A 24,519-nucleotide genomic window follows, 5' to 3' on the forward strand; every position below is an offset into this window, starting at 1 on the left:
TTCGTCGTAAAAAGAATAATTATGTATAGTTATGAGATTGAACGAGAGAAATGAGAAGAGATGTTAGTTTTCTAAAAACTGTCTTTTCTGTCACCCCGTACGCAGACATGATCCTGTTCGACCCCGACCTGCCTGCCGGCATCCATTTCATCCCGACCTCCACACGTTCGACACTCGTTCGAGAGACGCTGCTGACTAGTCACTCTCGAATCTGGAAATGAATCTTATAACCGGTATGTCGCTGCGTAAAAATCCAACTATCGTACACCTGCTGTCCTTTCGTGTATCAAATGCTCGAATGTTGTCCGGCGCGCTTTAATTCAGTCAGACAGCACAAGGAGTACGTCTAAAATTCGTCTTAGGTCGGTATTTATTGCCAGATCTTTAAGATTGCCTTAAGTTTATATTCAAATGTTTTGCAGCGAGTAAAACGGTCTGCACGGTATCGAAAGATAAACTTAAAGCGACCTTGAGGGGATGTCATACTTGAAAACTTTACTAACAGATTACTAACAGATTTTTTCTGCAAAATTTGCGTCTTATTAATTGCACAGAATTATAAATGCTTTTATACGGTGAAAGTACGCGCGAAAATAAAACGAAGTACTGCTCGATATGTGAAAGTGATCAAAAATTTCCAAGTGACATCTCTAACTCTCAGTTAGCGTAAATAAAATTTACCTGGTACAAAAATTCCGCAGCTTTTTCGTGCAAACGTGCCGATGCTCCAATCAGGAGAATTTCAAGAAACATTTTTACACCTCAGTGAAACTCAGTGGCCTAAAAAGATACGAAAAGTTTGCGGAAAAAATTTTTCATATATCTTGATTAAATTTTCCATTAGATATGGTAAAACAGAGTAGCGCATATTCATCGCACTTCACGTTTACATCGTACTTACATTTACGTAAGACCTGTATGTATGAGAAATACAAAAAGAGTAGCGTGATCATGTGAGTGTTACGTAACATAACACTTGGAATCTTGCCTCTATCGACGCTTGTGAAGTTCGTCTTCGACTTTGACATCCCCTTAAGTGAGATCTATACTGAGAATTTAAGGCGTAAGATAAGAAATTAATCGATCATAGTCAATCATTCTCCTCACATTCGACTACGATTGGCTACGATTTCTTAAGACTCAGGACTTAAAGTAGCTATCGTAAACGGGACTTTATAAACGCGAGTGCTTCATGCGCCTTCGTATCATTAACGCGTTTGTTATGCGTATGTAACGAGACGTCGCATATATGACGCACCGATCTCCCACCAGAGACAAGTGTCGCGCATGTATGACACATTAATTATGTAAAGTACTCCATTTGCCTATTTATCGCGTCCTGTGAATAGCAGTTTAAGTATACAGCTACTGAAAATACTGTAGCCCGCGCGCGCGCTACAATGAGCGAATTTCAATGTTTAAGTTGTGAACGTGTCGACACACTCGATCGCGTGCGGGAAACTCTTCGCTCGCTCTCGGAGGTTCCGTTGGACACCTCGAGGAACTTTTCGAAAATTTCGAAAATTCACCCAGAAAGAAACTCGCATTCCGCACCGCGAAGACCGAAGGGAAAATTCGAGCTTCGCGTCAGCAGTCTCGTCGTGTCGTCAACGTGGCTGTCGGCGCGTCCGTTTTTTTGGCACGATAGCGCGATAACGAAAATAAATCCTCTCTCGAGCACACGGGTGCTCGCTCGTGCGTGGCTCTACGTATAACTCGCGCGATTCACACGATCGGCGCGGTCTGGCGAACTTGCGAAAACAAACCGGCGGCCACGCAGGCCGCGATCGAAGCCGAACGCTTTTTTTAGCGTCGAAGGCGGGCCACTCGTCGGATTTATAATTCGCGCCGTGAGCGCGATATCGATCGGTGATCGATATCTCGCCGAGCCCTCGACGTCCGCTCCCCTCGAGACGAAAGGCACGACGGGTACTCCGACCTGCTCCGACACGTTCATTGTGGCGTTTGAATCTGCGACGTGTTCGTGCGGTCGAGCGGGAAAACCGGCCTCCAACGGCGAACAGTGGAGGAAAACCGTCATAACTGATAAAGGTGCGATAATTGCGGCGTGTATATTCGCGTCTCCTACTGTCGAGTACCGAACTTTGTCGGACGGGACATCAATTTTGTCCGTTGTGCGCAGAAATCGGAACCGAAGTATTCCGATTCCAGTTCCTGCTTGCAAAAGCGGATTCGGCCGTTTCGTTGGCGTCGTACGATCCTTTTTCTCGTTCGCCGAAATTTTCGTCGAGCTATCTTCTTGCGAAAATTAGAGTAACAAATCGGCGGTAAGTAATTTATTCGACTATATTATTTTCGTAGCGTGAGTTTTGAGAGTTCTTTTGAAAATACTTCCGATCTTGTGCGAAACTCTGTCGTCGGTCGTTGAACTGCGCGAGAAAAGTTAAGGTTAGGTTGTTGAATAAACCGACATACCGGAGTTTACTGATCCTCCAACCGACATATTCGAACTTTGCCGTGAAATGTCGTTTCATAGAGTACGGGAAATTCCATTGATGCCGTTCTATTTCATTTAGTGCATAGTGATATTGAAAATGTTCAATTAGGCTTATTTTTGAAAATTTTTTAAAGCGAAAGAGATTCCCTGACTTCTTTCCAACTGTCTTAAACTAACGAGAAACACAGGAAGACAGGGTCAGTTACACCGATAGTTTGATGAATCGACAACGATTCTCCAAAGCATCACATCTACTGCTTTGGATCGTTGTCGATTCATCAAACTATCGGTGTAACTGACTCTGTCTTCCTGTGTTTCTCGTTAGTTTAAGACAGTTGGAAAGAAGTCAGGGAATCTCTTTCGCTTTAAAAAATTTTCGAACTTTTAAAAAGATATGTCAACGATCAAAGATAACGTAAAGTAACATATAATAATAAAGATAATATGTAATAATTAATATAACGCGTAATTTGAGTGTTTCTATGTTTTTCATCATTTCCCGTAGATATCGGTTTTGAGGCCCAGTTTTCCGAAGCGTCAATCCTCGGGGGCATCCTAAAGAATCGTTATCTGCAAGGAGACACGTAATCATTTTCACAAGACTATCATACATTTTGGCGTACAAACGTTGCTATCTAGCATGTACGCGTTTAAATGTCAATCTTACGCCTTCGGACGAGACTTCGTCGCCGAGGAACTCAACTGGGTATGTCGGTTTCGCTGCTTTCCCCGCTTTATCGCTGCTCTATCGACGTTGTTTGGCACGAGGTGTCACGGCGAAAATAAACCATCGACTTCTGACTCTCGGGAGGGCCCGTCGTCAGTCGCGCGGCAACGTTCGCCAGGTGCGCCGATCGTTCTCGCCCGTTGATCGCCGCCTTCTCCGCCTCTCGACGTCACGGAGAAGAAAACTCGCTGGGTTTTCGGCGGCGCGCGTCGTGTCCCGCCGACGTCACGACCGCGCGAGAATCCCGCGCGCGCGAATTCCTAAAAGCGGCACTGACGCACCGACTCGCCGCCGGCTCGCGCCGCTGGTGTATACGCGAAAAGTGATACCTCCGGCAGTATGACGACAGTCGCGGAAGCTCGCGTGAGAATCGTCGCTCGCGACAGGCTCGTGCGGCTGTGGACACGGGGAACGATAAAAATCGCGGGGCCGTCCGCTCGCGGCTAGCGTGCGGTTAGGTGCGCCATCGGACGGCCGATTTCTCAGATCCACGCTCGCTTCCCGTCGTATCTCCGATTCCGGCGCGTTTACGCTCCTTTGTATCCTTGCAGATCGATCGAGCGGTAACTCTCTCCTCGAACGTCGTCGCCGACGACGAGTTACTCGTCCACGTCACTCCGCGCGATCACGGGAAACGGGAGAAAGCGCCGAGGACGGCGCTCGCTCGCTCACTCGCGCGTCTCGCGCCGATCGTTCGCCGAGCACTCTCGGCCGCGATAACCGCTGTTTATCTCGGATAACCTGCTGGACACTTTCTGTGCGACCCCTCCGGGATCATTCTCGATACGAAGATACCGAGCGTCGACGAAGGAGGCGTAGAAGAAGAGCGGGGAGAGAGCGGAAGCCGGTTGAGCGTAGTCGAGGAACGCGTGGGATCAGAGGAGAGGCGATCGGTAGCCTCGCGGCACTGTCGCACCTCGTAGCGAAAGTGTCGGTACCGATGTGTTGCGAGACACTTTCGCTCGCGACATTGAAGCCGGATTACCGAGGACGCCGTCCGTCCGTCGAAAGCCGCACGTGACTGCGCCCTGTCGCTACTATTGGCCGATCCGCTCGATCGTGCCAGTCGAGACGAAGACCAGCTGGTCGATAAGCATCCACGGAATCCCGAGGCAGTGACGACCAGGTCGAGCGGGCCGGCTCGGGCCGGTCCTCTCGTCGACGATCATCGCGGGAACTTCTCGTTAATCCTTGGCCGGAATGGACGACGCGGGAGAACGCGCGGAAGCGCCACCGGAGTTGCCGGAAGTTGAAGTTGCGCCCGCCGACAGCACCGGCGTCAATCTGCGACGAGGCGCCAGTCTCAGGATACCGTCGACCGCGACAGGTAAGCCCCGAGAGACGGGGAAGCGGCATTTGCGCGAAAGGAAACTCCGGAGCTCGCAATTTCAAGCCGGTGATTCCACATTTTCTCCATTCTCGTATTCGGAAAAGAAAAAAAAAATATATATATTTTTTTTTATATATATATCGTATCTTGGAAAAAAAATATATATATATATATGTATATGTGTGTATGTATATACGTCGCCTTGTTTGAACGAAACTTTTCACGACTCGCTCGTTCTTCGTTAGAGCGACTTTTCCAATTAAATCCACGATTAGAGAGAGAACTAGTCGAGTTACGTAATTAGCCTCCCGGCTACACACAGAAAAATATATACTGCAAGTAAATTCAAATGAATGTTACTTGTCTCCAATATTTCATTAGTTCCTATATCTGCAAATCTGTCAGAAGTTTATCATAAACATTGAATTTATTAAAAAATATATTCGGAATTCTGGTAAGTTTAGTAAGTTAAAGCAAACTTTGGTTCGCTCATTCAAATTAACCGAATTTAACCTTCCTTCGATAAAATTTGATAACATCGTTGAAATTCTTGAGAAAAGAATAAATCCTTCTTTTGAATAAGTAATAATAACCCAGAGAACAAGTTTATAAGAAACTTATGAATATTTACGTAATATGTAATAAATATTAAATGAATATATAATGAATACAGAATATTTAACGATTACGGGATTAGAAAAAAATGAATATCTAGAGGATTCTCGAAGAATTAATCACAATCAAATTGGTCTTGAAGTATTCCTCAGAAGTTTGTTACGATGAATATTTCGGGACTCGGTATTTCGAGTACTCTTAGAATTCGTGAAGAATTTGTTTCGGTCGTGAAGAGTATTTTGTTTGTTACAATTACCTCCTACGGCTACGTACTCTATAAAAACAAAGGATTCACGATTGCGTGAACAATATGGAGCAGCAGGTGCTGTTAGAGCGGGATCAGTTTTGAATGTAGGTAGGTTATCGAGAGAGAGAACGACCGAGCTTTCTTTGTCGTTTTATCTTCCATGTGACATCTCTGACGGCTGAGTCAATTGTCGATTGGATTAATCGGGATTCGAGAGATTATTCTTTATTTTTATTTCTCTCTCTCTCTCTCTCTTTTATATTTTGTGAGATTACTCGCGCATGGAACGGGAAGAGAATTCTGCCGCGTGTAGCTACATGTCGCGGTGTTAATCGACGTTGTCTCGATCTCTACTCGGAATTTTCGCGCTACTTTTCCAACACGGAACGATTTTACGTATATACGTAAGATAGAAGACGTACATGCATAGTATGACACAGGCGCGGTTACGCTTCCTCGCGTGGCCGCCACGTCGCTATCACGCGCATCATAGATTTAATAATAGCACGTCGCACCTCACGACGATGATGAGAAAGCATGCATTTTGTTATTTGCGCGGCCGCATCATAAATGCCATTTTTGCGTTTCCTCGTGGAAACACGCAGTTTTGTAGCCCTTCGTTCTCGCGACAAGGTGAAAACATTCATCATTCGTGGCATGTCAAACGGTTCGAAGACTATCATCTATCGGACACTCGGCGCTCCGATATTCAAGATTTATACTTGCAACAGCTGACGTTCTCGCACGCACCTATGCCCTCGTTATGCTCTCGTGATCCGCGGCAAGAGTCGCGCGTCGAACGTAGTTCAAAGCTGTGCACGTTCCGCATGACGCGGCCGAAATCTAGAATAATAATAATGATAATAACAACTCTATTGGTTGACGCAAAGTTTGATGACAAAAAATATGATGCGATGCATTATTGCAGCGGTGACAACCATAAGGCGAGGCATTTCAGTGTTGTAACTAGTTTTATCGTCTTACCTGAGTTTGCTTTCCAGCAGGAGACGCAAGTCGACACACGAGTCTAGTTGTATCACCTATTATCCTTTTCTTTTCCAAATGCGAAATAAGGACGAACGATGATGCAACTAGGCTTGTGTGAACTTGCGTCTCTTGCTGGAAAGCAACTTAAGTTAGCCCTTTTAATCGTGAGTTTTTCTCACGTGAGCCTCACGTATGGCGTTGTTTCCGCTTGAGAATCCGGAAGGTATACTTAGCGTTCGATACTTAGCGTCTAGAATAGGACCTCAGCTCGTGTATCGAATCGAATCGCTCGTCTCGAGGCTCAGCAGCCGACCAGAGCCGCTTTTATCAGCCTCGTCGGAACTGACCGGCGGGATTTACGTTAACCTACGACGAGGCAATTTCTCCGAGTATTTCGACGACATCCCCTCGGAATCCCGAGAACGGGATTCCCCGTGACACACCCGGATAACTCGCTCGGATCGTCTTTGTCATCTCGAGAGACAGACTCGTTGATTCGCGCTTGGCATAATAAGCCGGAATTGAAAAATATCAATTAAATTTTTCGCAATCAAATAATTGACTTGAACAAACACGAATCGATTTAACCAGAATCGAAGATTGGAAATCTTGAGCTTTCGCGGTGCGGGTAAACATTCGGTGGCTTCCGAATTGACCTGAAATTTTCAGGCTGATCTTCACCTTGAAGAAGTGAACTGAAACGTTTACGAAACGTCGGATACAGATCTTCGAAAGACGCGGCGCCATCTCGGGAGCCACATCGAATAATTGAAGATGGATTTTAACAAAAATCCAATTAAAGATCGTTTGATTTGATTTATTTCGACGAATTTAGTCAAAAATCGTTTAGTTGACAAAGAAAGAAGATTTGTTACACGGAAGAAATAATTTTGCTGTTGTAGCGACAAAACGTTGTTGTGGCAGCGATTTAAAATTTAACAAACCTTGCGTCTGAGCTGTAAAATTAAACACGATCGCAACGCGCGCTCGTCTACCGGCCTAACATGCCCCGATAACTGTCTAATATTGACGAATCATCGTGAACGAATCACCAGCTGAGGTCACTACAACTGTAAAACTGTTGAATGCCATCCAACCGCGGTCAAGTTCAGTCGAGCATTCTGTTTCACGTCGAGATTATAAAATACGCGAACGCCGCGAGATCATTATTTCCGAATTAATTAGCCACCTTTTTACAACTCGTTGTCTTCATACCGGGATCGAATTATTTCTTGACGAAGAATAAAGGAAACCGGGAATTATGATAACAAAGTAGACAAGATGAGGGTTTGCTAATTTTTCTAAGCTAACCACAAATACGTTTTGATGCCCAACGCACATCATAGGCTTTTAATAATAATAATAAATAATAATAAGTAATAATAATAAATAATCTGTTATATTTTTATCTACATTCTGCGTGGCGAAGAAGTTCTCACAGCTAAAAACTATTCCGTTAAAACGAGGAAAAATTGATAAATTTTAAGATCGTCATCTTATTCCCCTTTCCTCCGCCCATAATTTCTCTTAACCATATCCATCTTACGTTAAATCTTATCACGTTATTCCATCGGCATTATTCCCTCAATAGTATTATCTTACTATTGTAATCCCCAAACACCGAGATAATCGATAAGTCAACACATCAAATAGTTCGTCGATGCCAACAAATGCTGCAACGAAAACACGATGCGACGTGGAAGTATTTCCGACGCGCGCGCGCGCGCGGTATCGTTTTATTTTACCCTATTTTATTCTTTACACTTAACGTGAGCCGATAAATTATTCTATGATATTACATGATCGCTGAATTTTCACTAGCTGCTAATTGGTGGTATTCGTGTTGATTCGAGACGACATACGACACGTTCGCATAATAGACAACACCTTGACATAGGACGTCATTGTCACCGCGGAAACTCCGACCTGCGCGATGAAAAATTATTCACACCCGATACCGCGCTTCTACAAACAGGAAACGTTCGTTTGTCCATTCCTTGCCTTGTCGAGAAAACGTGCCACCCGGATGGAAGTTTTTTCCACACCACAGTCGTTGCTCCTTTCCACTTTTATCGCTCTTCGACGATCGGAATACTTTTAGTAACCTAATCGAGCGGAATATTCATTGCATGTAAAGCACGGTAGTGTCTCGAGATTTATTCCGAGCTTGTTATTCGGACCTGCTAGAATTTATTCTAAAACATTCTGCGAGGGACCTTTTAAAGGTACACTGAGAAAAAGGTTTCCTCGAATCTAATGAATTTTATCTAAACGAATTTCGCCGTTGGCATGTTCCAAAGAAACTAATGTTCCGATTAGCAATTGCGATTGTTAAACCTTTCAACGAATGTGTATCTTTATCTTAAATAAAAAATTTTTTTGAGACGAAAGATAATTTTTTCATAAAGAAATTATTCGTTTCATTTTACACATTTATTGTAACCGAATAATATTTTATTCGGTTAAAAAATATTCCAAATAGCGTTCTTTCTGTTAAACAATAGAGTTTTCCTGAATAAGACAATAAAATTTCTATTCAAACGAATAATATCTCACATTGTTTCTATGAGACAAATGTTAGTCAAATGAATAGAAATATAAAATCTAAAGAAACTTTTTTCTCTGTGTATAAGCAACGAGACACCGTGCACACACACACAACACACACACGTGCAAACGCACGCGTGCAGTTTATGTAATAACGCGACAACAGACGGGTGTTAATCGCTCTTCGCAAAACGGCAGCTGCATCGAATGACAGCATTTAAGTATAATTACGCGAATGTGCGCCATTTTCAACTATTTCAATATCAAAGATAAATAATTTGGTCGGTATAGACGTCACTGACGAGCACCTACTACCGAGTGCGTTCGATCGGCGCTTATCGCGGTTAGATTAACCACAATGTATGACGTAAGCCAACGACAGAAAATTGATACGAGCATGGCAGATAAAAGGTGAAACGATAAGAGCGTTTGTAAATATCGCGACTGTTAGAGCTACAGCATATTTGCGAGATAATATAATGGGAGATATGTGTATGCATTATCTCGAATGACGAAAGATATCAATATCTTGAGAGCATCCGAAGAGCGTTCTAAAAAGCGCCAAGAAGATTAAGACGACGTCTTTGAGATGTTTATGTTGTCTGGCGTACAGATAAGGAAAATTCGTCCGCGGCTGAGAGCAGCAGCGAACACTCTGTCATACTGTAACAATATTTTGTAACGTATCATAACACCAGAGAACGTATTTCGTATATCTTGTCAACATAAATGAAACGAAATCATCGCGTTCCTAAAAGACTTGGACATACAAGAAAAAGATACGACAGTTGTGTCTTATTTATTTTACTTATACATTTCTTGTTCATGTTATATATATATATTTATTTATATTTTTTCCACTTACATTTTATTTTTATATTTAATTTTTTTCGTATTTAAATAAATGTTTCAATTTTCAATAGGACTGTGTGATATAAAGTATTGGTTTACCGCGATGATCCTCTACACTACTTCTCCGCGTCATTTTCCGTTTTACGAAAACATTCTCGAAGTATGTATTTACTTATATACTCTGTTTCTTCATCGGTTTTAATTTTATATTTTATTTTTTACATATAAATAAAATTTCGTTTGCGCTGTGATGTAAAGTATCGATTTAACCGCGACGGTTTCTCACGTTTCCCCACGTAATTTTCCGTTCTACGAATAGTATTGAACAATATATATTTACTTACATTATATATTATTTAACTTATATCAAAAGTATATATTTATATACTCGTGCATTAAAGTATATATTTATATACTCGTGCATTTTATTCTTTTACTTGCTTCATTTTTTATATATAAATAAATTTTTGAACGGGGCTATAATAGAAAGTGTATCGATTTGCCGCGACGGTTTGTCACACTTTTTCGCGTAATTTTCCATCCTACGAAAACAGTACTCGAACAAGGTCGAGTTTCGCGAAGCACTCATCGTTTTTCTCATCTTGCCGCAGTTCTCAGTGTCCGAAAGTGGAAGGGAGTTCCGGGACGCGTTGGTTTTCCAGCGAACCGCCTACCTACGCGCTGCCCGGTATTGTCGCGCCGCGCACCTCTCCGCAAATCATGCCCGAATGGCGTTCGATCGCGGCGTGCTTTCGCAGCTACGTGTCGCGAATCTTCCAAGAGAGAGAAAGAGAGAGAGAGAGAGAAAGAGATGCGGCGTTTCCCGGACACGTCGCGGACGAGCCGGTGCGCGGCGACTTGCCAAAAACGTGGTGCCGGTGATGCACGCGCGCGCGCCTCCGCGTCCTCGAATTTTCAGTCGTTGGGCAGAGGGCCACGAGGCCGTACGACATCGTACGTTGACCACATCCGCTATCTCCGACGCAGAGAGAACGGACCGATCCGTATTTCTCACCTCTCTCTCTGTCTCTTTGCATAACAAAATTATCTCTCGCCTACGTCCAATCAATTCAATGAATTAACCTTCGAATCCGGGATCGAGATTGGCATAATCGGTGCGAGTTCGTTCAGATTGAAAATCCCGAACTGCTCCTCAAGTCACGCGCAAATTTTATCCGATCATCCATCTGTCTCTCTTTCTCGTCCGGATGAAATAGCGAGATTCCGTCGGAATCAAGCGTGATCTCGTCGTTCTCGCGCATCAAATGTCTCGAGCGTTTTCCGCAGCGTTTTTCACGCAGGTCGGTATACTCAGCGATACAGTTCGATTTCACGCGCGCGCGCGGAGATCGATCACGTTTTTCCGCGCGGGCCTCAGAAGCCAGTGAGTCCCGAGTCTCGGTGACCGCGTCGGCGAAGATGGTCGCTCGGCAGCGGACTATCGATCTTCGGTAATATGGCTCTGCGAGTATATCAAATCCAAGGTAAGCCGACGCGGCCGGCACGGGAGACTTGAGTCACTTAAGGTAGTTGGCCCGTATTATATTATATATTTACCGGATTTCCAGCGACGATATTAAGGGTCCCCCTCACATAAGTTTATTATTAATAAAAAAAAATACTTTCCTGTATAATTTTATTTAACTATCTAAGTAATAAATGTTAATTATCAGCGAAATTAAGGCACATATACGCGCAATATTACAGACACGGAGATATTATTTATTTTTTATTTTTTTTATTAACAATAAATTGTGAATTTCTATATTGCTATCTTTTCAAAATGGCCAATAATTTGGAAATTTTTGTATAATGTCTCGATATTAGTCCTTAATATCATAGTTTTCATTAAAATTCTAAATATAATTTAGAAGAAATTAATAGTAGAGAATAAAAATAGGATAACATCGAGAAATACGTATACAGAAAAAGTGCTAGATTCAAATAAATAATTACCATCCAATATTTCTCAACAAATTTTCACTTATCAAATAATACTTGATCCAAAATGAAATATTTCAAATAAATTATATCGAAGTAAAATATTTACTTGATCCAAGTAAAAATTTGCTAAAGAATAATGGAGTAATTATTTATTTAAATTTAGCATTTCTTATCTGTGTATAAAAAGTGTCAGTCAGTTCAGTTGTGAACACTCCATCTTCCTAGCGGTTAATCGTTTTCTAACCTTATAGACATGTAAATAGTACTTAGTATTTAGTATCAGTAAAAGCTAAAATTTAAAAGAATTCCTAAGAAAATAGTTTGGCCAACTATCTTAAGCCATAGGCACCACCAGTAAGTAGCGTTCATGTAATGCAGGTAGACGCGGCATGCTAATACGCGGCCTGACGTAACGCACGGCTAGGAGCTTTAAACGAATTAAAGCACCGTCGCCGATGAGGGCGTAAGCTCGTTGGTCGACGAACACGCGGTGTCTCGCCTCGTTTCAGCGTCGCGCTCTATTCCATCGCTGCCGGCGGTTTCGCTTTCCGTTCGACCTACGCCTACACTGGGGAAAAAAATTTTGTATTTGTAACTATAATACCATAACACACCGTAGAAAAAATTTCAGTCAGGAGTAACATTTTTCCAGTAAGTATTACTACAGTGTCAGTGACAATAACTTTATAAACATATTACTACCTACTATTTCTACGATTAAAACTAAAGAAGGGTATAATTTAAGGATATAATTAAATCGATAATTTCTCCCAGTGTACACTGAAAAAAGGCAACAATTATTAAAATTTTGTAATAACTATTAAAATGTAGTTTTTAATAATTTTTAATAATTTTTAATAATTTCATTGTAATAATTTTCTAGTAACAATTATTAAAATTGGTTAAATAATTTCAACTAAATTGCTCGGTTACTACAACCAGATCACTTAGTACTATATACTGTATATAGTATATGATATTACAATGCAGTACACGATTAAATGATTTGGTTGCAGTAATTAAACAATTTAATTAAAATCATTTAACCAAATTAAACATTTAACCAAATCTTGGTCATTGTTATCAAATCTTTCTCTCAGTGTACTTCACGTGAGAGAGAAAGAGAAAACTTGATCGCAATGCATAATTTTAAATATTCGGAAAGAACCAGCTTTTCTCAATTTTTCCACGGATTTCCCGTTTTTTGTTTAATTCTCCACTGATTTTTTGATTTCTTTCCATGAAGGAATAGAAAAAAAAGCGATTTTTCTTAACTTTATCGCAAGGCATGCGCTCGATCGATGTATCCGACAGGCGCATTAATTATTAATAGAGAATTTTGCAACATCCTGCGAGCCTCATATACCAAGGCCGCTGCGAGAGACTTTCTCGATCTACACTGCAAATCCTTTGGCTGAAGCTCTTCTTACATATTTCTTATACATGTCTTACTATTTTAAATCACGTCATTTAATACGATTGGACGATTATAATTTAACGTGTTAATTTAACACGATTAAATGTTTTAAATAGCGTAAGCAAAATCGTAAGCAACAAATATATAAAAATGGCTTCAGTCAAATGTGTCATTTTAAGACATTTATATATAGAGAAAAAGGTTTCTTTACATTAAATATTTCTATTTATTTCACTAAAATGTTCATAGAAACAACATATACGAAATATTATTTGAGTAAAAATTTTATCGTCTTACTCAAGAAAACTTGATTATTTAACAGAAAGAGCGCTATTATTTGAAATAATATCTTTTAACCGAATAAAATATTATTCGGTTACAAAAAATATGTAAAATGAAAGATAATTTTTTTATAAAAAAATTTTTTTATAAAAAAAATTGTTTATAAAAAGAATTATCTTCCGTTTCGGACAAATTTTTTATTTAAGATAAAGATACACATTCGTTGAAAAGTCTAACATCTAAAAATCTAACATCTAAGTCTAATCGTATTTATTAATCGGAACGTTAGTTTCTTCGGAGCATGCCGATGATGAAATTTGTTTGGATGCGATAAAATTTATGAAATCTAAAGAAATCTTGTTCTCAAAAATAACACACTTGGATTACAATGTACTCGCGTCTTTCATCTCGATCCCGCGCGATGGTCGCGCGACCAGCTGATTCGCCGGCATGACGATGATCATAATAAAGCGCGTTTCGTCCTGGAAATTTCAGAGAGCGAGTTGGGCCCGCAGCTACGTCGCGGCGGCTCCCTCAGGATCCCACGGACGAGCGAGGCCCGCGTCGCCGCGCGGCAGCGGGCGCGCGCCTCGAGGTCGTCGCCGTCGTCGACCTCGACCTCGTCGTCATCATCGGCGGTGTCGGACAGATGCGCAAGCTGCGACACACCGTTCCGGTCCGCCTGGCGCTACGCACCTGCCGGGAGTGACGCACCTGCGCCGGAGTATCTCGCCAGGAGCCTCCTGCAACTCGGATGTCCTGCCGTGTCGATGCCTACGTAAGTCGATCTCTCTCATTTTTCTCCTCCCTTTCGACGCGTTTTCTCTCTCTCTCTCTCTTCTACTTCCCTTCGCGAGACATCGCGGAAATCGAGACGAGTCGCGCGTGGAGTCTCGTCGCTCGCCCCATTCTGCTCGCGCAGATCCTCTCGGTGAAGAACGACACCTCCGCGTCGCTCGCGGTTTCCGGCATTGCGCCATCGCGGGCAAACATTGAGGACACAATTCTCACGTGTCCACGACGACAGGGAAATCGGGCAATTGTTCGATTACTTATAAGGTGACATCGCGCTGGTATGTCGAAAGAGGGAGGGAGGGGGGGGGAGAGAGAGCCGCGAGGGTTGGTCCCGGTTGCGCAATCGTTGAGCGTGACGTAACCCGGTGAACGGCGAGGAAAGATTTCGACGGCCAAGTTTCCGTCCACGCGTAATCGGTCGCGAAGAGGAAGGGAGGGATGTCGTCCGCGACGTTGTCACTCTCGCGTGGAAAATCGTCGGAAGTAATGAACCGTCTAATTAACTCTCGGATAACAAGGTCGAATTGGATCTGTTTGCGGATCCATGTTCTGAAGGACCGTCCACATTGGGAGCAAACAGCGATTAGTAAGGGGTAAATTATCGACTGGGGGCTGCAAGGCAGCGAGGAATAGGAAATGGAAATGATCTCCATTTCGCTTACGTGCTTACGGCTGTTATTCCATTGAAAAAGCTCTCTTATTCCCACCCCCGCAGTCTTACCACCTCTAACGTGGACGGTCCTTAACGCTTCCGCGTGCACATGCGCACGAAGCGTCATATTTCAGGTATTTGCATATTTCACGACATATTTTACTTAATTTTAAATATTTTCCAACTTATCGCGGGAATAAGAAGTGGCGGGTCTGCAAAATTAGTTGAAGAAACTATAAAATCCCTCCACCGGTCGGATCCGACCCACCTTGTCGCACGTGTGACTACATGAACCTCGTTGTCCGAGGGTTAATAGCGTCGCCCCTGCCTATGTGTTTTTTCTTTCTTTTTTCTACGAAAGGCTGAGAAAATGTCCACGTGACACACGGCGACGTCGATGCGCGCTCGACGCGCGCGCGCGAGCGGCGGCGGTGATTTTTGTGCGAACGACGCCGCCGGTAATCTCTCACGACGGACGCAGCTCGGAATTCCCGTCTCGATCGACCCTCCTGTGTCGGTGCGGAACGTCGGAACGAGCTTCCGCGGGCCGCCTCTGCCGCTCGAAATGGGAGCGAGTGGAAGGGCCGGTTGCGCAACCCCTTCTTTATCGAGGAAGTCCCTCTCTCTCTCTCTCTCTCTTTCTCGCGGGACGATTAAATGCCCCGGCTGCGGCACGAGCGTGCAACATAGTAGCGATGGACTGTGACGATGCACGCGTCTCGTCTCGCTGCTGTCGTCGTTTAAACAGAGAGGAGAGGAGAGGTGAAAATCTGCCCTACCGTGGAAAGGGCGGTGTATCCCTCCGAGCGCTGAAAAATCGAACTCGGATAAGGAGGGGGAGGAAGTGCGTGCGAGTCCGGCAGTCTCGATTTCCACGAGCGGAATTTATTGGCTGCGTAGGTGCCGCGGGATAAAGAATGTTCTCGAGGTATATTACGCGCGACGGAGGAGAATAATACATGGCTAGTGACGCGGAGGAACGCGTTGACGAGGGAAAATAGACGACGATCGACGTAACAAAGAGTGCCGTCGCGACGTAACGCGAGAGAAAGAGAGAGAGAGAGCGAGCGAATGCGTCTCTCTCTCTCTCTCTCCCTCCCTCCCACGAGGAGGAAAACGGAAAGTAGACAACGAATCCTCCAAGGGCAGCACGGAGGGAACACAGAGCGACGGATGAGCGCACAATGGGATAGGCCCTTTTAACCGGAGGATCGATTGCACGAATCTCCCGTCCTAAAGTAAAAGGTGAAGGGTGAAGATATTATCGCCCGACAAGATCGCCGATCGCGCTATTTTCGAGCCGATAACACCCGACGATGAAGTCGATGATGCAGCCGAGCCTCGCGTGACGAACAGGATGATCCGCGAGGTTCGCCGGTCGGCGATTTCACAAACGCAGACGATCTCCGAGGCGGTCGCCGACGAGATGACACGGACTTCCTCCGCGCGCTCCTCATCATGCCGGTCCGGAAAAGGAAAGATAAAGAAAGAGAGAGCCTCTCACTTGGAAGTGGTGAGCGAGCGAAGAGAGGAGGCGAGCTTTGTTCTCTCACGCCGGCACTTACGCGCCCGCGCGTGTATCACCGGGTATATACCTATCGCGATGATATTCGGTCAATAGGTGACTCGCGCGGCGCAGACGCGACGGTACCAGGCTGGTTGGCGCGCGCGCGCCTCGTGCGTGCGTGTGCGAGCCGGCACACCACGTCGCGCGGTCCGCACACGTACGTACGTACCACCGTACACCCACCAGCCACCGCGTAAGCGCCGCGGCGAGAGAGCGTCGTCGCGCGGAGAGTAGCAGCAGCAGCAGCAGCGTGGACTGCGGCTCTCGCATGCTCCACGCTCGCTTCGCGCGCCGCATTGCCGTATTCCTCTTCTCGGGAGTCGACGGGTCGGATCGGCAGCAGCAACGCCGAGCAGCGGACGAGAAAGAGGAGGAACGGAGCGACGGAGGAGGCGCGCGACGCCGTCCATCCATCCTCCATCTCGTGGTGTATCTCGCCGCAGATAGTGCGGAGTCCCCCGACTCCTGGTGAACTCGCTCGATGGACGAATCGCGACTCGGTGGTGGTCGACGGACGGCGAGACTCTCCCGGTGATTCTTCGACTCGTCGGCAGGAGGTTTCCAGAGGAGTCTCCGGGGGATTGGAAATCGGGAGGCCTCCTCCTCGGGAAGGAGGAGGAGAGCAGCTACGTGGACGAGGATCGCCGTCCCGAGAGGGTGCCGACGTCTTCCGGAGGGGAGATCTCGACCACGCGCGCGCCGTCCGGCTGATATAACGCTACCTGCGACCCGAGAGAGAGAGAGAGAGAGAGAGAGATCTGATACCTTGAGCTTTAGGTGGCCGTCGGCGGTCGCATGACGCGCGCTCCCGACGAGGCGAGAAACGGAAGGAGGATGCGGGAAGATTGGAATAATTGAAGCCGCGCTTATCTCTCTCTCTCGCTCTGTCGCGCGCGCGCGCGCGCGTGAGGCAGCAAGAGGCCCAGTTCCAGCTCGACTTTGCATGTGTCCGCTGTGAGAGCAGCAACGGCGGGACAGTGGCGCCTCTCTACTGGACTGCCAGCTACGATAACGCTCACCGCAGGTGCGAGCGAAGGCCGCGCGAACGTAGGCCGGGGCTCACTTGAACTTCGTCGTGCGAGAGTGCTCGAGTTTCCCCCGTTTCCGACGTCCCGGGGCCCTCTTCCATCCGGTATCCCGTGACACGGCCGTGTGGTAATCGTAGACAATCCCGAGACCTGTCACTCGCTCGATCGACTAAACACTCATCCCTTGACACGCGAATACGTTGTTCGGCTATCCGGAAGTGCGACCGACGGCGTTACTTCTTGCGCAGCTCGAGTCGCGACAGCGCTGCGCCCACCCCGAGAGAATCGCACGGAGGTAATAGATTTTGCCAGGCGAATGTTTGTCATCATAGTGAGAGCGAGGAAAGATTTGTTCAGCGAAAAATTTGTTCGGTCGGCAGGGAGATTCGTTAAGGCCGTTAATTGTCCATGTAGCAATTAATACTCTTAACGAATCTCTCGGCTGCCCGAAGAAATTTCTTTTTGCTGTCACTGAGTTGACGAGCATTTGCTGTTCCGGAAAAATTTGTTTTCTCCGTGGCGACTGTAACGTTCGGGGAAAACTATTCGATTTTGTCGGGTCTCGAAAGAAGTGTCTCTTCGGAGCAGCGAATTGGATTCGAGTCGGTCCGCCGGCAGAATAATATGATTGTCGTCGTCGGTTATCGCCGTCGTTACTTGTCGAAGTTAACGCGAGACATGAATCAGGGTGAACTATTACGCTCGATGCTACATGAGGGATGAGTCCGAGTCCACAATACCCGGTGCAACGTCCAATGTCGGGACATAAGACGTCTTCAAGACGCCTCACATCCCGATTTTGGACACATTGCGCTGCCTGGGAAGCAAACCTTTAAGCCTTCTGCTTGAAGCGCTAAATTGTAACGTAATTTCTAGAGAAATGCGTTTCCGGCACTACCAGACGTAGCAATTTCGAAAGATTTAAGCGTTGTCGCGACTTTTAAGCTTGGTCTACAATTTGTGTCTTGTTGCTCTTGCTCTCTATCTCTTTTTTATACGTAAATAGAATCTTCTTACAGAAGAAATAGAAATCTTCTTACAGAAGAAGGATAGGAAGCAAGACGCGAAGAGCACATTAGCTTTAGCAGCGCGGAAAACGCCTTTTGTCAGAAATTGCGTTGCATTTTACATTGCTCAGAGCAATTACGTTGCATTTTGCATTGCTCAGAGCAAAAATAGGCTGAAGAAAGCCTATGCTATATCTATTGTGGATACGGGCTGTAGAAGCTACCTCTAAGACCGATATTCATGGTCGCATGATCTTTAAGGTGCGTCTTAAGTGCATTTTCAGATGCTCCGTAAGCTAATAAAAGCCATACAGCACGACCGAGTCGAAATTTCAGTTCTATATTAAGTTCGAAATGGAGAAAACGGCAATAACTTCTTATTTGTAACATCAAAGGACTGCACAATAGCAGTTAAATTTCTCGACTCGGGTCTGAAGATCAACTCAAGACGATCATAAATATAAGATATCTGACTGTGAATACAGTCTCAATAGACGGTGTCTTCAATATACTGAAAAGACGTCCGACTTTTTTCAGATGTTTCTCAGATTTCTTTCAGTAATTTATGCTATCCGGGTAGCTCCTGTCTGTCCGTCGAGACTCTCTCTCTCTCTCTCTCTCTCTCTCTCGAGACGCATTTATTCCATAAAAGAAACTTTCAATTGTCGCGTCGGTGTGTGTCACGAGCTGGAACATGCGCTAAGGACTCGCGAATAATTCTTCCTGAGCTCATGGCTGAGCGTGCATCGTCGTTCCGGAAATATACTTCCGGATAATAATGCGCCCGCACTGGCGAAACGCCAGCCAGTTGAGGACGATCGATTCCGCGATCGTGTGTAACTCTCGCGCGCCTCTCTCTCTCTCTCTCTCTCTCTCTCTCTCTGCGCGAAACGGACGACACACAGGAATATACCGGATGAAAATCGGAACGAACGATTGCAAAATTTATACGTACGAATTAGTAAAAGACACGTCAGTGCACGAAATGTTGTTAAATTAATCGGACGTTCCTAAGGCTAGGTCTACAATAGAGTTTTAAGCCTTAAATCTTAAGAAATTGACCGATCACAATTGATCATTCTTCTATAATTCGATTGTAATTGGTCAATTTCTTACGGCTTAAGGCTTAAAGCGCCTATTGTAGACTAGGACTAAGTCCCGGTCTACAATAGATTAAGCCTTCAAGCTCTAAGCCTTGAGAAATTGACCAATCGCAAGTTGAATTACGGAAGAAAAACTAAGCAATTATGATTGGTCAGTTTCTTAAATCTCACGCCTCAAATTCTCATTGTAGACCCCGCTTAAGGCGCATCGTAAACGTTGCACCGCTCGGCATGCACGGGAAGCCTCGAGCGAGCCGATTCACGAGCGAAAATTGCCCCGGTGACACATGAACGATGGACGCGTTCCACGGGAGAGATTGCAATCTTTCCTCTCTTATCAAGAGGCACATCGTGCACCGTCCGTGCGCCGTTGACCGAGATGGAGTCGATTACGCGCGGGTTAGTTAACTGGACTATTCGGTTATCCGATTCGAGGGTCCCGATAGGATCCGTCGCGCTTTGCCTGCGCTTTGCCAGCGCTTGCCAGCAGCTGGTAGTGACGTTTGCGGACTGACTGACTATCCGTCTGTCTGTCTGTCTGTCGTCGTGTCTGGAATATGTCCGAGAGTCAGCTCGGAGAAATTGAAATGCTTCCCGTGGCAAAGTCGGAATATTTTCAGTCTCGCAGTTTTCCGTATTTAGAATATCTTGCGCGACGAAGATTTGCGCGTTACACCTCGCCTCCCTATTTTTCCCCCAATTTTCCCTAATTTTCGTACGCGCGCACGGAAAAGAGGAGTTCGCTTGTATGTACCTGACCATGGACACGCCAGACGCGTTCTGATTAAAGGAAGCAAAATTTCTAGTTTCTCATGAACTACGAATTTGGTTCTTACACGGGGAAAAAAGAATCAGCTGTCACAACCAAAAACTAGGGCTGGTATTTCCTTCCGAAAGCTTCGACACTCGAATTTCGAGTCTCCGCGCACGGAGAAAACGAGTTTCGTTGGAACAACAAATTGTTTGTTAATATAGCGACAGCAAAAATTTGTTGTATTATATGGACGACTAGTTTTTAGCTGCGGGAGCTGATTTGTTTTCCGTGTATAGCCAGAAATTCTGTTCCCTTCGACCGAAACGCGTTTGGTTTGTCAGGTAGATCCGACCGAAACTCAGTTTCCGATGCGTCTGTAACGCGTTTGAAGTACACGGGACGCGCCGCAGACACACTGTGCAATTTCTCGTCTCCGGTAGGATCAATACGTATCCCTTTTTATATCTTGTGTGCTGAAAGGAAAGAGAGCAGAACACACGCCTATGAAACAATCGATCGCGGAATCGCGGAATCCGATTGAAACCTCGACCTCCCCGTCGACCTTTGAATTGCGACAGAGCGAGCCAATTTGATCAGTCTCATTAAATATTATCAGAAAGGTCTCGTCACTGTTTCGCCTCGAGTGCCCGAGATGAGATGCGCGATATTTCTGCCCGCGATGATAAATGTTTCGCACGAATGATAAATAAATAGATAGATGAAACATTTCGCAGAAGCGAGAATTTTGAACGCGATTATTGCCCCGGTTATAAGAAACGTTCGGTTCGGCAGAAGGAGAAGAAAAGACAGGAGATTTCTCGAAATGCCTTGCGTCTTTTTCTTCCACCCGTCGTTCTCTCGAACCGTGACGGAGGAGGATTCGATCAATTTCTCTACACGGAAAAAAATTAATATCAATTCAAGACTCATTCTCATATATAAGTAGGAATATATTGAGTTGACGCAAAAGTTCCTTTCATTCCTCAATCAAAATCCACGTATAATATTTATTGAAAGTACTCGGAGTTCGAGCGCGAGATTATTTATCGAGATGCCTCACGTCACCTTCTTCCGCACTGAGAAAGAAATTTCTTTAAATTTAATCAATTTCATCGCATCCAAACAAATCTCATCATTGATAAAGAAACTAACGTTTCGATTAACAAATACGATTGTTAGACTTTTCAACGAATATGTATCTTTATCTTAGATACAACATTTGTTTGAAACGAAAAATAATTTTCTCATAAAGAAAATTATTCGTTTCATTTTACATGCATTTTACATGCATATTTATTGCAACCGAATAATAATAATTTTATTCGGTTAAAAGATATTATTTCAAATAATAGCGTTCTTTCGGTTAAACAATCGAGTTTTCTTGAATGAGAAGATAAAATTTTGCCTCGGGCAAGTAATATCTCGCGTGTGTTGTTTCTATGACAGCAAGTTTTAGTCAAATAAATAGGGATGCTAAATCTGAACAAAACCTTTTCTTCCGTCGCATCTACCGACATCCGCTGTCTCATTCTGTTCCAGACCTCGTGGCGGTGTCGGATCGGAGCAACCGCCGAGCAGCGACAGCGATGACTACCCCACCGCCAATTATCAGCAGCAACAACAACAGGGCCACGGACAGCTGGACAGTTATGCCGTGCCCAAGGTCCAGGTGTCGGGCCCATCTAACGCCGATGAATCCGCTTCCATCGTCAATGGGTGAGTGAACGAACAGTTATTTCTCCGTAGATTGCATCGTCGGCGAACGGGAAACCGTACGTGCGCGCGCACGCAAATTCCTGTAAATCAATCCTCTTCAGCTGTCAGACTTTCTTTTCGCGCAAATTAGACTATTTTTTAATCAATTATCGATCACCGGTTTCCTGCAGGAATAACTCGAGGACTAAAGAATCTCAAGTTGTTTCAAAGTTACTCTCTGGTATCCACTATAATGACACAGCAACTGGGAGGTTAAAATTAATCGGACGAAATTAAGCAAGAATAGAGAATGCCCGTAAACCTTAATTACCCTTAACGTTTGTTCATGCAAGCGTTTCGTAGGAAGAGACCGCTAAAGATAACACCGTTACGAATATTAATTACAATGTCTAAATGCTAACTGGAAATAAATATTCCGTCGATGAAACACCGACCGAATATTTCGCTCTCTATATCTACCAATCCCTTCGTAGTGAGCGAACGACTTTATGAATGAACGCGACGCGCGTGGCGTATACGTGGCGTGATTGTGTATCGCGTAAAGATTCTAATCAACGCGCAGTAATGGCAAGTTCAAAATAAATATCCTACGAGTCTCTCTCTCTCTTTCCCCCTTGGCTGAATGACTCTTACGCAACTATCATTCGGTTTTCGCGACATTTCAGCATTCCGCGTTCTCAGAATGTGCGGCATAGAATAAAATGAAGTATATATATATATATATATAAAACGGTAAATTATTTAATAATAATATTTAAAGATTGAGTCTATTTCTATTCATTTGTAATTTTTTCTAGAGATTTAATTTTATAGTTTTAAAGAATAGATTTATTCCAATTTATAATATTTATTAATAAATAAATCGCTTTTTCCTGTTTTCCCAGAGTTTTTTTGGGGGGTTTTTTTCTCACGAGTAGAAAAAGTTAATTTGGAAAAATTCACGTATGTTCGGTTAGAATTTCGCGTGCGTCTATTGATTTTCCGTTAGATTCGCATCAGCGAAAATATTATAATTAAAAATTTAACGTTTCATTCCTTTTATTTCTATCCCTTCCTAATATTTCCATTCCTTTCTAATATTTCTATTTTTTTCTAATATTTCTATTCTTTTATCATTTTCCCAAATATTGAATTTTCTATTTCTATCCCTTTCTAATACCAACGATGCCCAATTTTCCAACGATTTAATTTCCTAACGACCCAATTTCCAATGATTTAATCATCCGCCGGATGTAATTCTAACTTGCCGATTCTACAAATTTCACACCGTCGAGAGGATCGCGCGCCGCTCAATTCCGCGGCTGGACGAAATCGACGTGGCTCGCGATATTGCAATTAGAATCGCGCGAGCGCCCATTGATTTCCCGTTTCCGGCTCGCATTAGCGAAAGTACAGGCCTCAAATTCGCGCGTTCTTTATCGGGACTGATCGCGGCGATTGAGTGGATTACAATAACGAGTGGACTCAGCGATGGTCGATACCGTTTAATCCCCGTAATATGAGCGCGTAATTCAATTTCTACGCATCAACAACTCGACCGACGACCGAACGCTCGTGTAATCGGCGGGGAGCATCAGGTGCGTGAACGCGTCGTGCACAGGTGTCCGCGCGTGTTCGGGATGCCACCGCCGACGAGCGAGAACGCGAAGTTGGCTCGCACGAGCCGTCCCGTCAAACGAAGCCGCGCGCCGCGCGCGTTCCCGTATTCTCGTATCGTTCGCGCTGATAACAGGAGCGCCGTTCCCTTATCGCGCGCCCCGTTGATCAGCAGTCGCCGTCCGGACTCTAGTCTCTAACCTCTCGTGAATTTCGCCGGACGGAGAAAACGATACGATGCGACGCGCGTCCTCGGTGGCGCAATCCGTTTGCGGCCGAGAGAGCGGAACGAGTCAGCGGGGGCTTCGGGATCCTTCATGATTCGAACCTCCCGGCCGAGCTCTGTGCGGGAAACTTGCTTCTCTTTCCTTCTTCTTCTCTTCGACTGTTTGAAAAAAGAAAAAGAAACGAATTACATCGCGATCGAGACGGTCGGGACGAGATGAACGAAACTGCTCGCAAAATGAGGTCGCGAATGCGCCGGTACAGCCCGTACAGCAGCAAGGAGAACATTTCGGCGGCGCTGAAGATCTCCCAGAGCTGCAAGAATCGCCTCCTGAGGAATTACGAGGTCGCGTTGCACTGGCTGAGAATTAAGAGACGCGTGGTGATACGTAACGAGCGAATATCGTGCGTGTATCATAAGCGGAAGGAGAAAGAGGATGAGGATGAGGAGACGGTGCAGGTGCAGGTGACGTGCGAGTACACGTCGGAATGGTGAGTCGCGATGCACTTCGATCCTTGCGCGGTAATAAATGCAGACTTATCTGTCGGGCCTCCCCAGCCGAAATTCTGACGCTTCTCCGACGCTCTTAAAAGGTAGCTTGCGCCTACTTAAACGGCCTGTAGACTAATGAAAACCTACTTTCACGATATCGATATTTTTTAACTTCCC

The 24,519-nt window shown here is 44.8% G+C and overlaps 1 protein-coding gene and 1 long non-coding RNA gene across 5 annotated transcripts in view; one reads left to right on the forward strand and one right to left on the reverse strand.

The window, feature by feature from the left end:
• Positions 1-126: 126 nt before the first annotated feature.
• On the reverse strand, positions 127-3,210 carry LOC106745361. 3 transcript variants are annotated; one of them, XR_001374519.1, is made up of 5 exons: positions 3,126-3,210; positions 2,437-3,028; positions 902-1,048; positions 682-780; positions 227-346 (listed from the first exon to the last, which is right to left on the reverse strand). It is a non-coding gene; the product is annotated as an uncharacterized LOC106745361 (long non-coding RNA). The 3 variants fall into 3 exon arrangements; XR_001374517.1 differs by lacking the exon at positions 227-346 and adding an exon at positions 127-211 and having other exon boundaries at positions 902-3,028; XR_001374516.1 differs by having other exon boundaries at positions 902-3,028.
• Positions 3,211-4,360: 1,150 nt separating this feature from the next.
• Positions 4,361-24,519, forward strand: part of LOC106745348 — a 76,799-nt gene continuing 56,640 nt past the window's right edge. For both annotated transcript variants that reach the window (XM_014620890.1, XM_014620898.1), the window contains exons 1-3: positions 4,361-4,512; positions 13,902-14,184; positions 21,852-22,028. In XM_014620890.1, coding sequence (XP_014476376.1) covers positions 4,386-4,512; positions 13,902-14,184; positions 21,852-22,028 — 587 coding nt within the window. In that variant the 5' untranslated portion in view covers positions 4,361-4,385. The remainder of the gene's footprint in view (positions 4,513-13,901; positions 14,185-21,851; positions 22,029-24,519) is intronic.

This window comes from Dinoponera quadriceps, unplaced genomic scaffold (assembly GCF_001313825.1).
Source record: "Dinoponera quadriceps isolate SergipeBrazil2010 unplaced genomic scaffold, ASM131382v1 scaffold120, whole genome shotgun sequence".
Classification (NCBI taxonomy): Eukaryota; Metazoa; Arthropoda; class Insecta; order Hymenoptera; family Formicidae; genus Dinoponera; species Dinoponera quadriceps.